This window comes from Somniosus microcephalus, chromosome 27, assembly GCF_052327205.1.
Source record: "Somniosus microcephalus isolate GS21.2 chromosome 27, FLI_Smic_1.0, whole genome shotgun sequence".
Lineage (NCBI taxonomy): Eukaryota > Metazoa > Chordata > Chondrichthyes > Squaliformes > Somniosidae > Somniosus > Somniosus microcephalus.
The window spans coordinates 3,107,976-3,123,497 of record NC_141013.1 but is presented as its reverse complement, the minus strand read 5'-3'; the positions used below and the strand labels follow the sequence as shown (position 1 = coordinate 3,123,497).

Here is a 15,522-nt window from a genome sequence, read left to right as displayed (position 1 = left end):
AATTAGGGATAGTATAAGATCCAAGGAGAGGACATACAAATTGGCTAGAAAAAGCAATAATCCTGAGGATTGGGAGCAGTTTAGGAGTCAACAGGATTAATTAAGAAAGGGAAAATAGAATGAGAGTAAGCTAGCAGGGAACATAAAAACTGACTGTAAAAGCTTGTATAGATGTGAAGAGAAAAAGATTGGTGATGTCAAGTGTAGGTCCCTTAGTCAGAATCAGGGGAATTTATAATGGGAAACAAGGAAATGGCAGACCAACTAAATACATACTTTGGTTGTGTCTTCACAAAGGAGGACACAAATAACCTCCCAGAGATGCCGGGGAACATAGGGTCTGATGAAAGGGAGGAACTGAAAGAAATCAGTATTTGTAGGGAAATGGTGTTAGGAAAATTGATGGGACTGAAGGCTGATAAATCCCCAGGGCCTGATGGTCTACATCCCAGGGTACTTAAGGAAGTGGCCCGAGAGATAGTAGATGCATTGCTGGTCATCTTCCAGAACTCGATAGACTCTGGAACAGTACCCATGGATTGGAGGGTAGCTAATGTTACCCCACTATTCAAAAAAGGTGGTAGAGAAAAAGCAGGGAATTATAAACCGGTAAGCCTGACATCAGTAGTGGGGAAAATGCTAGAGTCCATTATAAAAGATGTAATAGCAGAGCACTTGGAAAGCAGTGACAGGATTGGACAAAGTCAACATGGATTTACAAAAGGTAAATCATGCTTGACTAATCTACTGGAATTTTGAGGATGTAACTGGTAAAATTGATATGGGAGAACCAGTGGATGTGGTGTATTTGGACTTTCAGAAGGCTTTCGATAAGGTCCCACATAAGAGATTAGCATGCAAAATTAAGGCACATGGGATTGGGGGCAAGGTATTGACTTGGATGGAGAACTGGTTGGCGGACAGAAAGCAAAGAGTTGGAATAAACGGGTCGTTTTCCAGGTGGCAGGCAGTGACTAGTGGGGTACCACAAGGATCAGTCCTAGGACCCCAGCTGTTCACAATATATATTATGATCTGGACGGGGGAATTGGATGTAATATCTCCAAATTTGCAGACGACACAAAGCTGGGTGGGAGGGTAAGCTGTGTGGAGGATGTCGTGAAACTCCAGTACGATTTGGACAGGTTGGGTGATTGGGCAGAAACATGGCAAATGCACTATAATGTGGATAAATGTGAGGTTATCCACTTTGGTGGCAAAAACAGGAAGGCAGATTATTATTTGAAAGGCAATAGATTGGGAGAAGGGGAAGTGCAAAGAGACCTGGGTGTTATTGTGCACCAGTCACTGAAGGTAAGCATGCAGGTGCAGCAGGTGGTTAAGAAGGCAAATGCTATGTTGGCCTTCGTAGCAAGAGGGTTCAAGTACAGGAACAAGGATGTCTTGCTACAGTTGTACAGGGCCTTGGTGAGACCGCACCTTGAGTATTGTGTGCAGTTTTGGTCACCTTACCTGAGGAAGGATGTTCTTGCCATGGAGGGAGTGCAGCGAAGATTCACCAGGCTGATACCTGGGATGGCAGGAATGACGTATGAGGAGAGATTGTGTCGATTGGGCTTATACTCACGAGTTTAGAAGATTGAGAGGGGATCTCATCGAAACCTATAAAATTCTGTCAGGTCTGGACAGACTAGATGCAGGAAGAATGTTTCGGATGGCTGGGGAGTCCAGAACCAGGTCATAGTCTAAGGATAAGGGGTAAGCCATTTAGGACTGAAATGAGGAGGAATTTCTTCACCCAGAGAGTGGTGAACCTGTGGAATTCTCTGCCAGAGGGCGGTGGAGGCCAGTTCATTAAATATATTCAAGAAGGAGTTGGATATATTTCTTAAGGCTAAAGGGATGAAGGGCTATGGGGAGAAGGCAGGGATAGGGTACTGAATTTGGATGATCAGCCATGATCTCACTGAATGGCGGAGCAGGCTCGAAGGGCCGAATGGCCTACTCCTGCTCCTATCTTCTATGTTTCACCATATTCCACTTAAGTGAGAGCCTGGACAACACGTGGATGGATTTTTTTGTGCATTTCTTGGGGCGGTACAGTTTGCTAATGTTGCCACAGACTTGATCACAATTGTTATTTCCCTAATTGATTTGAAAAGTGGCAAAACATTGATGCAGAAAGAAGGAAACTTTTCAAGATTACAATCATTTATTGCAACATCTGATTAATGGTGAAAACTTTAGCAGGAACACAGGTTGGTGGAGGTTCTGAATTGCACACTTTAACACAGTATACACAGTTCTAGCAGTCAACAATATTTGCTCACAGGTTGCATTTGGTCTAAAGAAAGATTGTCTGGTTTAGTGTACTCCATATCTCTTGTCCTTGGCAGCTTCCCAGGGTTTCCAAAAAATCTTCAGTACAAAAGAGGATTGTTTGCTTTAAAAGTTGGGCCTTAGTTTCATATTGGAGGGTTGGCAGGGGCACCTTAAATAGTGAGACAGCCTCACCAGCATAGTGCAGGTAGACTGTGCCACATGAGAAATCCAGGTGAAGATTTAAGATCCCAATGAAATGGGGACATCACCATAGTTGCAAAGACGAAGTGGCTTCCTTGTTTCTCCTGCACTCTTCCTTGGCGCCCCCCTCCCCTCCCAAAGTCTGGAACAAGCGGATGTAGCTCATGACCAATTCTGTGAAGATGTGGGAAACAAGCTGAAACAGTGGCCAAGGAAAAGGGAGGTTCAAAAACCCTTAGCTTTAATAACTGGCTTCTCTTGGCATGGATGCATGTAGCCATCCATCCTGGGTTAATAATTTTAGATTTATCTTGGCACTGTTGGTCTCTTCTACAAATCCATTCTACTCATGAAGCTATCAGTGGTTGTGAAGAAATAGATTTTTTTAAACTAGCCAATAGACCTATCAATAGTTGGGGCCCTGTTGCAATTCTCAGCTGCAACACAGTGATGACAGGACAAGAGTTTACAACCATGATTTCCTGATGTGAGTTTAGTGGCTCCCTCTGCACTATTTTTACTGACTGTACAGATTTCTGTTCCTGCTATGTTAATTCCTTTATTTTCATAGCAAATTAAACCCAATGCAGTGTTACTGTTCTCAGCTATTCAGTGGTGAGTGGAGGGAGACCAGCTATACTTCTAGTGGCTGATTACTCAAGACATTAGCAGAGAACAAGTTGCCTGCTCACACGCATGGTAAATCACAATTTGTATTTTTTTAAGGGATGCTAGTGAGATGTGTAGTACTGTATCACAATGTTTAAGTTATTTGGAGAAGGATAATGAGAATTGCTCATTGCTGGGTGAGGGTAGTAATGGGACACTGCAACAAGGGGCAGGGCATTTGAAATGTACTACTAGCCGTTCCTTAATATACCCCCTGAAGAGCTAAATGTATCAATGATTCTCAGTGAGATGTGAAAATGGAGTTGATGGAAAGAACTGTTGATGCAAAGATGTCCTATTCCAAGCTGGCAGTGGTAGAGAACTTGCTATTAGATGGTGCATTCAATAGAAAAGGAATGTCCACGCAAGGGGGTTTGACAGGACTACAAAATAATTTCAAGCTATAATCTCAGCTGATGAGATTGATGCAACCTTGTTTGGGCCTGTGCAACTTTACAATCCTTAATGTTGGATGAAATAACTACAGTAACCTGGCTCACAGATGGGAAATCAAAAAAATGCCTGTCCTTATAGGGAGCATAAAGTTTAAATAAGGGAAGGGATTAGTCTGAACAAAATTTAGTTAACAACTGAAATCTGATGCAATTAAACAGTCCACGATGTTGTGCTGCAAACCCAGAACGTTAATTTATGCACGGTTGGTCTGCCAAAGTGGTGCTCTTCCATTTTATAATCCACTTTAAAAAGGAGACTTCCGGGCTCCAAATTTGCTTCTCCATTATGGATGGTACAAAATCTACCATTAACAATTAAACATGTAGGTGTAGTGTTTCCGCCTGGGCCCATTGGAGGTGAAGTGATGCTCCAGTTTCTGCACAAACTTATTAGCGAAAGCCCAAATGTGAAATTTCTTGAGTCAGCATAATCAATTGGTGATTGGAACAGGCAATCTCCAGCATCAGAGTGCGATTGCCAGGAAACGAGCCATTCTTCCACTCACTGACTTACTGCTCTTGTGTTTTAAATGGACTGCTTTGACCCTGAGCTTCTGGTTGCTTGTCATTTTAATTCTCCATCCCACTCCCACTTCTCTGTGCTCTGCCTTCAATGAAGTTCGAGGAGCAGCACCTCATCTTTTGACTCAACAATTTCTGATCATAATCACAACTCCCATTTTTTTCAGATGGCAAGTGCTAGTAATGATGGTGCTGTTATTTAATCTCCTGCCTTTCAACTGATCACAGACCTTTCCTTTTCTTTACTCTCCTGCACTTGCTAAAAAACCTGTTACATCTCTAACATTTCAGTTCTGACGAAAGGTCACAGACCTGAAACGTTAACTTTCTCTCCACATGCTAAACCTGTGCAGTCAATTGAGGCCGCACAGGTGTGTCCTGCTTTGCTGAAATTGACTGAATTTAACCTAATTTAAAGTAGTTGCAACAGGAGAAACAGACCTGGGTCGGGCTTCAATTGATGGCTGGTCACGGCCGATACAAGTGATTAACGCTGGATTCACGTGGCCACAGCTGCCCGAGAACCTTACCACAATGTGATAAACATCTCCCAACAGGTGCAATCGGTGGATACTCGCCATTCCCACCTGTGGGCAGGGCCTGTTTCGGGCAAATACACTTTTGAACCTGTGTAAAAGATTGCAAATACTTGGGTGTAAAGTGATTATGGGCATAACTCACTTGTTTAAAATTTCACAATCTTTAGCATTATTTCATTTGATTCTGCCCAGATTATGCTGATATCTGGGCTTAAAGTTGTGGAAACTTCACATACAATAATTGGACATTTTGAGCTAAATAGATCTTCTTCAACTCCATATGCAATTTGCCCTGGTTTACTAGTAGAGTGGTAGTTCACTAAATTGTTACAAATTACATTTTACTTTTTGAAAAAGGCACACACACAGCTACTTTAATCCTCCTTTACTATCTTCCTTCCCAGCACTGATTCATATTTCATAATCACAGTGAAACTTGATTTCACTGTTATCTTGGATTAAGTTCTCCCAGAGCTAAAGGCCCAGAATATCCCCCTGGGCTTTGGGTGCACTGGAGGGAAGTGTACAGGCAGATTGAGGTGGGACCTGTTTGACCAGCACTGGGCTTCCCTGGAGGAGGTGGAGATTGAACAGTTCTTGCATCAACCCCCCTTCTACTACTGTCATGACAGCCAGTGGGCAGAATTCCCACCGGTTTTGCCTCTGCTGGTCCCCAGCTTGCAGGAAGTCACGGTACACCAACTTTGGGTAGTGCGCTTTCTGTACGGCAACTCAAAGGGCCAGTTCTTGGTCTCGGCTGCACCAGTACTAGCAATGGTGCCTGCCTGGTTTGTGCAAGTGTCCTGACCGAACATTCTGACACATCAGGAGTGCCTGGAGCCAGCAGCAGAGTTTTGCACCCACACCCCTGGTATACCCCAAGAAGTTCCTGTTGGCAATTCATAACTAGTTCCCAATCTCCATCTGACTGCTGAGGGACAAATGCTTGGCCTAGGCTCCGTGTGTCTACCTCCTGGCTTTAGAGTGATAGTAATAGAAGTTAGTGAGCAAGTCAACAGTCTTTCCCCTCTGATGCAAATAGTATGAAGGATGCAATAGAAATAAATTAGGGAGAATGTAATTTAATTTGAAATGCCAGTTTCCCCACTTACAGTGCAGTGTATACATTAGTAATAGGTATTCAGGTGCCCTATTGCCACCTAGGGAGAGTGGGATGCCTATTTTCTCCCTCTTAAAGGACGAGTGATGGTGGGTTGTCTACAATTATCCACTAAATTGGGTAGTAGAATGGTTTACTACTGTCCCTTTAAAGAATAAGATGCCCCATTACCCTCAGCTCCTACCCTCTCTATGCTGAGCCCCAATCGATACACACTATACCAATTCCCATTGGCAAGTTCTAAAAATTAAAAGGGGCAGTTAAATCATGGTAATTACTTTGAACAGACATCCTTCCTTTAAAAATGAAAATACATTTTTTAAATATATATCTTTAGAATTATTTATGGGACAGAGGGTTATTGATGAGGTAACATTAGCAGAAACATCCATCAGTTTGCTGTACATCAAAGACAGAACAGCAGAGGTTTAGCGGCACGGGTGACTTTATACGGCAGGAGTGTGCGTTGGAGTGCTCGGCTGCTTCAGGCCGATAGTCGTGCACAGCCAGCCTGCGAAATCCACTTCTTCCACCTCCGATCGCTTGATGAAAGAATGAGCCTGTCACAAAATACGAGAGGTTTGTGAAGAGAACAGGAACTCTTAACAGCACTGTGGGAGTACCTTCACCACACAGACTGCAGCGGCTCACCACCACCTTCTCAAGGGCAATTAGGGTAGGGCAATAAATGCTGGCCTTGCCAGCGATGCCCACATCCCTAGAAGGAATTTTTAAAAACAAACATTTCAAATCTAGTCATAATTAACATAGAATGATACAGCACAGGAGGAGGCCATTTGGCCCATTGTCCTGTGCTGGGGCTCTTTGAAAGAGCTCTCCAATTACTCCCACACCCTTACTTTTTCCCCATAGCCCTGAAAATGTTTCTTTTTTAAAAAGTTACTATTGAATCTGCTTCCACCACCATTTCAGGCAGCGCATTCCAGATCACAACAACTCGCTGCATTAAAAAAAATCTGGGTCTTTTGCCAATCACCATAAATCTGTGCCCTCTGGTTACCGACCCTCCTGCCACTGGAAACAGTTTCTCCCGATCTCTCAAAACCGTTCATTGTTAGAACACCTTCGGGGTTATTGCTTTTTGCCAAGACCATAGGGGGGGAAAATTGGGTATTGCCCATTTTGGGGTGCTAATATCTGCCAGGTGCAAAGTTTAGCACCCGGCACTAATTATCGTCTCTGACTGCAAAATTCGCCTCTATCGCACCTGGAGGCGATTTAGGCGCCAACGTTGGCGAGTGAGGCGCTACCTCAGAATGCTACCGAAGCGGAGGCGATGTCCGTTACCATGGAAGCCACACAGACTGGCGCCGTCCAGTTCTTAAAGGGGAGGGGCCATCTTGCTGGCCAGCCACACCCTGCTCATTGCAATCTTGAATCTCGGCCTGTAGAGACCTCGAAAGCAATATGTTGGAAGCACTAATGGATAGGCCCAGGGAAAGAGCTCGGTGTGTAGGAACCTCAAAAGTGGTGCTGAGGGCCAAAACTCCTTAGGACAGCATTAAATCTCTCCAGACGGCTCTGTCCCTCTCAACCCGTGTACCAAAAATTTTGCCGACAAAAGGCAGGAAGCACCTTCCTTTAAATAGCGCTCCCCCAGCCCCTTCCAGACTTGAAAATGTTCCCCATTACCTGTCCTTCCTAGCGGCAGGCGCTAAGGCAGGGGGCGCAACTCAGTGTCCGGGGCGTTGCACGCTCGACTGACGTCACGATCTGCGGGCGCAGGAGATCGTGGCGGTACTGTTTAGCACTGCCGCAAAGCAACTGGTCAATTTTGCGAGCGGCGCTAAAACCACCGTGCTCGGGCGCTAAGTTCCTAGCGCCCTAACCAACCGAATTCCACCCCCCCCCCCCAGATCTTTGACCATGGGGGCATCACATTTGCGTCCAATCCTGCCCTCATCTGATAGGTGCTTCTCCAGCAGGGTCTCTGGATTAGGATGAAAACCCTGTAGTTCGTTTGAGAGAACTTTTCCCTCCCCACGAATCTTCCAATTCTGAATCTAGAGGTACCGAGTCCAATAATAGCCCCCTTACTCTTGCCCTGGCCGAGGGACAGCTAACGCAGCACAGAGCAAGGAATTAAACCTTTCTGGTCTGTAAGGTTCTGTTACTCTCAAATGCTCCTAGCCATTGAGGGAACACCCGTGAATATTCATTTAAAAACAGTAATTGAGCTATCATGACAACTCAAGAGTGGTAGGATATTACTCGTTACATGATCCAAACACTATTAATAGTCAATCAACATTGAGTGGCTCACTCACCATAAGCTGCTTCAAGTCTGCTCTCTCCGCAGGATTCTTTATCAAGCTTAAAAAAAAAGACATTTTTAACCATTAAAATAGTAGACAGTGTGTTTTTAAAAATCTTTTTAAAAAGGAGAGCAGATACTGATTGATGCGGTGGGTACTTTCCATGCTATTCCCAGCACCCTCCAGGCTGCCAGGAAGAGAAACCAGGTCAAAGGACACGGGCTTCTCCGAGGAGGAGGAGAAATCGGTGGATCTTCCACCTTGTTCTACCTCAGATACCGAGCGCGAGAGCTGGGCACCAATACTTCAGGTAGTGCCCCAGAAAGGAGGAGAAAGAAACGGGAGGGGTTAGAAGAAACAAGGTGTAGAGATAGAATGCTTCAGAATATCCTGTGGAGGCGAGCAAAGAATTGATTGGGCACACAACAGGGCAACCAAACCACCCTGGCAGCGGCTTCCTGGATTTATGTTAAAGAAAAGAAAACTAAAATAAAAACAACTACAGGAAACTTTGTGCTATCCGGCACCGACGGGACCGAGCTGTTGCCGTCCCATCAAAACTGCCGGACAAACCAGCGCTAATGTTGAAACATACGGAGATTTTGAGCTCCGTATCTGGCAACAAACCCTGTGCTTCTAAACAGTCGGCCGTACCTTGCAAGCGTCTGTGTAGCTTAGCAACAGCTTCAGCGAGACCTTGCAGAGCCTGACTGGTGGAAAAAAAAGCAACAAAAAGAGAAAAAACCTAACGAAACGGCTCCTGATTTTTGCCGGTGGCTCGAGCATTCCGGACAGTTAACCTCCGGATAAACCAAAGTTTCCTGTAGTTCCTTTCAATTAAATCAAGACAGAACATAGTCGAAATAACACTGAAGCACCGGGGAGGGGGGCAGGGCCTGAGGTACCGGGATCATCTTAGGCACCCATCTTGATGAAGAGAGGATGCTATCTCGATCATACTGAAGGCGAGGGGGTAAATTTTCATCTTCCCCGCATGGGCAGCAATATGGCACAGCAAATTGCCTGCTCAGTGGATCACACTCTCACCTCTGAATCAGAAGGTTGTGGGTTCGAGTCCCACTCCAGTGACTGGAGCACAATAATCTAGGCCGACACTCCCAGTGCAGTGCTGAGGGAGTGCTGCACTGTCGGAGGTGCTGTCTTTCAGATGAGACGTTAAACCGAGGCCCCGTTTGCCCTCTCAGGTGGATGTAAATGATCTCATGGCACTATTTCGAAGAGCTGGAGAGTTCTCCCTGGTGTCTTGGCCAATATTTATCCCTCAATCAACATAATTAAAGAGATTATCTGGTCATTATCACATTGCTGCTTGTGGGAGCTTACTGTGCACAAATTGGCTGCCACGTTTCCTACATTACTGCAGTGACTACACTTCAAAAGTAATTAATTAGCTATAAAGCGCTTTGGGATGTCCTGAAGTCGTGAAAGGCCCTATAGAAATACAAGTCTTAACCTTTCTTGTACCGCTTTGTCTGTTTGTAATTGTGAAAACCACTAGAGGGAGGAGTTGCAAAGCTGCAACATTAAATAAATTTAAAATGGATAGACAGTTTCCTGGCAGATAAGGGAATTGGGGTTATGGGGAGAGGGCAGGGAAGTGGACGTGAGTCTAGATTTGGATCAGCCATGATCCTATTGAATGGCGGAGCAGGCCCGAGGGGCCGTATGGCCTACTCCTGCTTCTTATATATATTACTGAGGGCCGCAGGCTTCCTTCCGATTGTTGCCTGTTCCACCCTTCCGATTTGAGTTAAAACCTAACCACAGGGCTGTAAATAAGGAACGTGGTAATTTACAGGAGCAGACCAACGGCCTGTTGGATTTGGCAGCCACCACAATTTTAGCATTAATTTACATATTACACAGTATTTACAGCACAGAAACAGGCCATTGGGCCTTACTGGTCCGTGCCGGTGTTTATGCTCCACAAAAGCCTCCTCCCACCCTCTTCACCTCACTATCAGCAAATCCTTCTATTCCTTTCTCCCTCATGTGTTTATCCAGCTTCCCCTTAAATGTATCTCTGCTATTCGCCTCAACCACTCCTTGTGGTAGCGAGTTCCACATTCTCACCACTCTCTGGGTAAAGAAGTTTCTCCTGAATTCCCTATTGGATTTATTAGTGACTTATATTAAAGTTGCCTGATGCTATAATTTTATTGATTTCTCCTCTCTACAAGATCTCCCTATGTTACAGACTATACTGTAGTTTTGAAGACAAGGCAGATAATTTAATCCCAAGGCAGTGCGTTTCCGTAAACTGGCTCCTAGGGACACACCTTGGGCGAGACTCCCTCCCTCTTCTCTCCTTCCCTCCAATGGAAAAGCGCTTGATCTCCGAGAGCATGGCTGAGATTGTAAACTCACTACAGGGAAACATGATCTTAAAACCTGCGTCAGAGTGCCATCGACCACTGCATGCAAGTCTCAGAATCAGTGCCTCTTGCCCTGCCCATGTCAATGGCCGTGCAAACCCACTTGCTTGTGGGTCTCCCACTTCGCCAACAGATCAGCAATCTCCCTGGTTACTCTGCTAAACACACCGAGCCAGGTGGACATGCCAACACGTGTATGTGTGATGCTGCAACATGCCATGACACGCGTGGCCAGCTCAGCATCAAAATCGGCGGTCCGCCCACCACGTACAATTGTGTCACGATTCTGTGACCTGAACTGGTCTCCAAGGGCCTTGCAGAGAGACCAGGAAAAAAAGTATAAATAGGAGAATATACACAACGGCCAAAGTCATTCACTGCACATCACTCTGCACTATTCGAGATGTGATAAGGTGCTACAGTATATCACTGCAAGTCTCTCCCTCACCATCACTTAATTAACTTTGACACAGAAGGTTTTTTTTGGCAGAAGGGGTTATGAATATATGACGACATGAATCAATTTCAATTTATTTTGTCCCTGGCCTAAGTGCTTTTAAAAAATTAATTCCTGGGATGTGGGCGTCGCTGGCAAGGCCAGTATTTATTGCCCATCCCTAATTGCCCTCGAGATGGTGGTGGTGAAAACAGGGTGGCATTTCAGAGGGCAGTTAGGAGTCAACCACATTGCTGTGGGTCTGGAGTCACATATAGGCCAGACCGGGTAAGGGCGGCAGATTTCCTTCCCTAAAAGGACATTAATAAACCAGATGAGTTTTTAACGACAATCCAATAGTTTCATGGTCACCATTACTAGTACTAGCTTTTTATCCCAGCTGCCGTGGTGGGATTTGAACTCACGTCTCCGGATCATTAGTCCGGGCTGGATTACTAGTCCAGTAACATGAGCACTATGCTACCGTACCCATGCTGCTCATGCCGAAGGGTCGGGCTGATGTCAAGCCTGCTCACATATCCCCACGAACGACACAGAGAGTCAGACAGTCTCTGATGGATAGTTCTCCCTCAGATTTTCCATTCCCCCGTGGGGAGTGCCTGGTGCTAGCCCACAGTGACACACCCGAGGTCGGGACGTGAACTCATGGTGCCAATCCCACCCCCGCCCTCTCGCGCAAACCGTGGTCTCCTCCTGTGCACTGCACCCAGGGACCTGGGTTTCTATTATTAACTCACCATTTATTCACAAAGTCCTGGAATTCTTCACTGAATACTCCAGTTGGCAATTTAGGAGGTGGCTGCAAAGAGAATGAACAGATACATAATTTAACAAATAGAAAAAAAAAAAAAAAAAAATCGAGGGAAACAACATGGTTTTAATAAAAGCAGCTGGGGAACTGAAACACGGGGAACTGAAACACACGCACGGAGTCAGAGGACATTATAAAAACAGCAAAGTGTGTAGTCATCCCAGCACCGGAGGGTGTGTCACAGCCTTAAACAAACACTCTGGGGTAGGTAATCTTTTTATAATATTAAAAATATTGCCTATTACACTAACTTCCTGTAAGTGACATATTACTTCCTGTCACACTTTAGTGTATCCTGCAACTCACAATGAGCAATGCCATGGGAGATCTGCCAGTGGGAGATCCGAGTGTATATACATGTGGGGAAATGTGGAACAAACATTGTGCATTCTTTGTCCACGCAATCGAGACTACACTAGAGTCAGCGAACATAGGAACAGGAGGAGGCCATTCAGCCCCTCCAGCCTGTTCCGCCATTCAGTTAGATCATGGCTGATCTGTATCTTCACTCCATTTACCCTCGCCCAACAAAAATCTACCGAGCTCAGTCTTGAGGGTTACAATTGACCCCCAGCATCCACTGCCTTTTGGGAGAGAGTTCCAGATTTCCACCGCCCTTTGCGTGAACACAGGAGATCTTGTCTCAGGTCTCCATTGCAGTGAAAGGCGCTATAGAAATGCAAGATCTTTCTTTAGTTGACAGCTATGATTAGTCAACAACTCCATTATCGTATCATGCGATTACCAGGATGGGAGAAGGCGAACTTGATGGATCGCGGTCTATTTGCAATTCCAATGCTCCCGATTAGCACAGCCCGCCACACTCACCATCAGGGCTCACGATGAATAATGGCCAGAGAGCGAATCTGCACATCTCTGGACACTGGTCAGTGCCTTTAGGAGAGGAAGGGAAGCAAATAACAAGACGACCCTTAATTCACAGGAAATGCTGGAAATACTCAGCAGGTCAGGCAGCCTGTTGGAGAGGAACGGAGTTAACGTTTCAGGTCGATGACCTTTCATCAGAACTGATCTACGACCTGAAAAATGTTAACTCCGTTCCTCTCTCCAAGACGCTGCCTGACCCGCTGAGTGTTTCCAGCATTTCTTGGGCTTTTTCCCTTTTTATTTGATGTTTGATTTCCCTTTTGCTGCCAGTGAATGAGTTATCAGAAGCTCTTTGCTGGCGGATGATGTGTTATTCGTCCAACAGCTAAATACTGTTCCGAGATAAAAATTTATATTTTAAAAGATAAAAGAGTATCAAGGCAGCACACAGAGTATGGTAGAACCCAGCTCGATACCTCTCCCTTAAACTACTGTTTAACAATCAATCTGCCATGAGTAAGTAGCCAATCCTGTGATTCTATCTTAGATGAAGTAGGGCGGGAGGAGGTTCATGGAGCATAAACACCGGCACAGCCCAGTTGGGCCGAAGGGCCTGATCCGGTGTACCATCACTGACCATCTGCCAGAATTCCCAACAAACCTGCGTGAGAGTCACTGAAAGACAAAGTCAAGGTATCGAGCTTGTTGCACAACCTGGGTAACTGAATGAGGGAAAGCGGGAGTGGAACTGACCTCGTTCACAATGTAATCCAACAGTTCGAATATCGCCATTGGTGGCCGACTGTCCACACCAAAAGCTGCAAAGGAAAAGGATCGATTGAAAGGCACCGTGAGGGAGGGCAGAAACCTGGCTTACCCAATCCCTTCATTCAATACCGGCTGAACAACCCCAGAGATACAGGCCACAGTATCCCAGTATTCCCCACCCGCCATACAGGTGCACAGTGAAAGGGGGTAAAATTGGACACTAAGGGAACTAAAGGGTTAACACCTTTGTGCTACAATATATATAAATGTTGTCAGTAACACAGAACAAAGGGACTGTTGAATGTGAGAGAACACGCTGTAAGACTCAACAGAAATGTGGTGATAAGAAAGTTGGCCGAAGGCCCGGAGATGTCCATCAAAGACTTGTTATGAATGGAAATATGGAATCATTATTGAATTGTTATGCACCTGGCACAGGGGCATTGCACGCAGTACGAACTGTTTTGCACCCGAAACAGGAGTTCTGCACACGGTACAACGATGCCACAAGTTGTACAAAACCTAAAGAGAAACTGTGTTCAAGGAGCATTTGTCCCCGATGAGTGTCTCCCCTGTTAACTTGTAATAAAAGCTATTTTACTTTAGTGAAACCCCGGACTCTGAGTGGTTAATTACCAGCGGGCGACCAGTTCCCCAACAACTTGGCGCAGTTGGCAGGATCTCCCGGACGGGCGAGTTGAGAACTGCTTTACAGAGTCCACACAGCAATGTTCCCGCTAAGGTGTGCGCGGCCGTGCAGTAATCTGAAAATGTCCCGCACAGGCGCTCACCTTTACATTGTAAATAACGCACATGTGCAGAAATTTAAAGGGGCCACGCAGAACAAAATGTATTGGGAACATTGGCTTACAATAGCCCAATATTCCCCCACCCCGCCATGGGGAAAACGAGTACACAATCTAAACTCACAGCTCCCTGGACGTCCAGGAGGTCGAGGCTTCGGCTCCGAGGAGGTCGAGTCTTCTCCCAGGCTACGGCCAAAGATTTGTTCAAGCTCCCGAGCATCAGGCGGAGGGATCGGATATCTGCCGATCGCCATCTCCACCAGAGAGAGGCCCATACTCCAGATATCGGACTGAACCGAATAGTGCGTCCCCTGGAGTCGTTCAGGCTGAAGAACAGTCAGAGTGTAGAGGCGATGAGGTTAGTTCTCTGTGAAACACTCACCTGCCTGCCTGGCTACCAGCCCAAGAAGCATTACATAGAATCACACAGCACAGAAAGGAGACCATTCAGCCCATCGTGCCTGTGCCAGCTCTTTAAAAGAGCTCTTTAATTAATCCCACCCCCCTGCTCCTTCCCCATAGCCCTTGCAAATTTTTCACCCATTACACCCGGGATTGGGAAGGGGGTGGGGGCAAGAAATCTGACCTTGTTGCACCCGTGCACAGGCGTAAAACAGGTGCGGCGAGGACCAATTTCGGGGACCAATGTCCTGCGCCCAAAGCATGTCTGAGAAACATACAACCAGATATTGAGTCGAGCCGTTTTTCAGGCACCTGCCTGAAAGGGTGGTGGAAGCAGATTCAATAGTAACTTTCAAAAGGAAATTGCATAAATACTTGAAAAGGAAAAATTTGCAGGACTGTGGGGAAAGAGCAGGGGGGAAAGGGACTAATTGGATAGCTCGACCAAAGAGCCGGCACAGGCTGTGCTGTGCTGTATGATTCTGATACTCAGAGGGACGGAGTGAAACTGCAAAATTAACATTCATTAATATCAAGTTACGGGTATTTTTGCATTATATCCATTGGAATCAGGATATAAACTTCCCAAACACATCTTTATTAATTTTATTTAAACGTTTGTGAATTTCTTGCTCGAGAGGCGAGAATTGTCAGTTTTGGGGAACAGAACATTTTCTCACATTGGGCGCCCAGCCTCTCCAGTATCAAGCTCTCCAGGTTGACATAAGCCCCGAAACTGCGAGCACCGATCAGTGAATTGGGCTGGGTGCCGAGCGCACAGGATTCACCTGCTCCTGATTTTCCAAATCATTAAAAACCCATGGCTGGAAAAATCGACAGCACCTTGAATCAGGCGCAGTAACCTCTGCGCTTGATTCTCCGATCTTCACTCCCGTGGAAAGAGACCCGGGATGGAATCTTGCAATTTCAGGGCTGCAGAGTAAAGCTCAGTCACCTGTGCCGAGAAAGAGGCCAGTGTAAAGGTTTCC

At 45.8% G+C, this 15,522-nt stretch overlaps 1 protein-coding gene across 1 annotated transcript in view; it reads right to left on the bottom strand.

Moving 5' to 3' along the window:
* Positions 1–2,775: 2,775 nt before the first annotated feature.
* map2k1 (mitogen-activated protein kinase kinase 1) overlaps positions 2,776–15,522 on the bottom strand; it is a 56,299-nt gene continuing 43,552 nt past the window's right edge. Inside the window, exons 7-11 of the mRNA XM_085968360.1 lie at positions 14,256–14,457; positions 13,311–13,375; positions 11,656–11,717; positions 8,078–8,123; positions 2,776–6,349 (exon numbers count right to left, since the gene is read on the bottom strand). Of these exons, the coding sequence (XP_085824486.1) occupies positions 6,236–6,349; positions 8,078–8,123; positions 11,656–11,717; positions 13,311–13,375; positions 14,256–14,457 (489 nt within the window). The 3' untranslated portion in view covers positions 2,776–6,235. The remainder of the gene's footprint in view (positions 6,350–8,077; positions 8,124–11,655; positions 11,718–13,310; positions 13,376–14,255; positions 14,458–15,522) is intronic.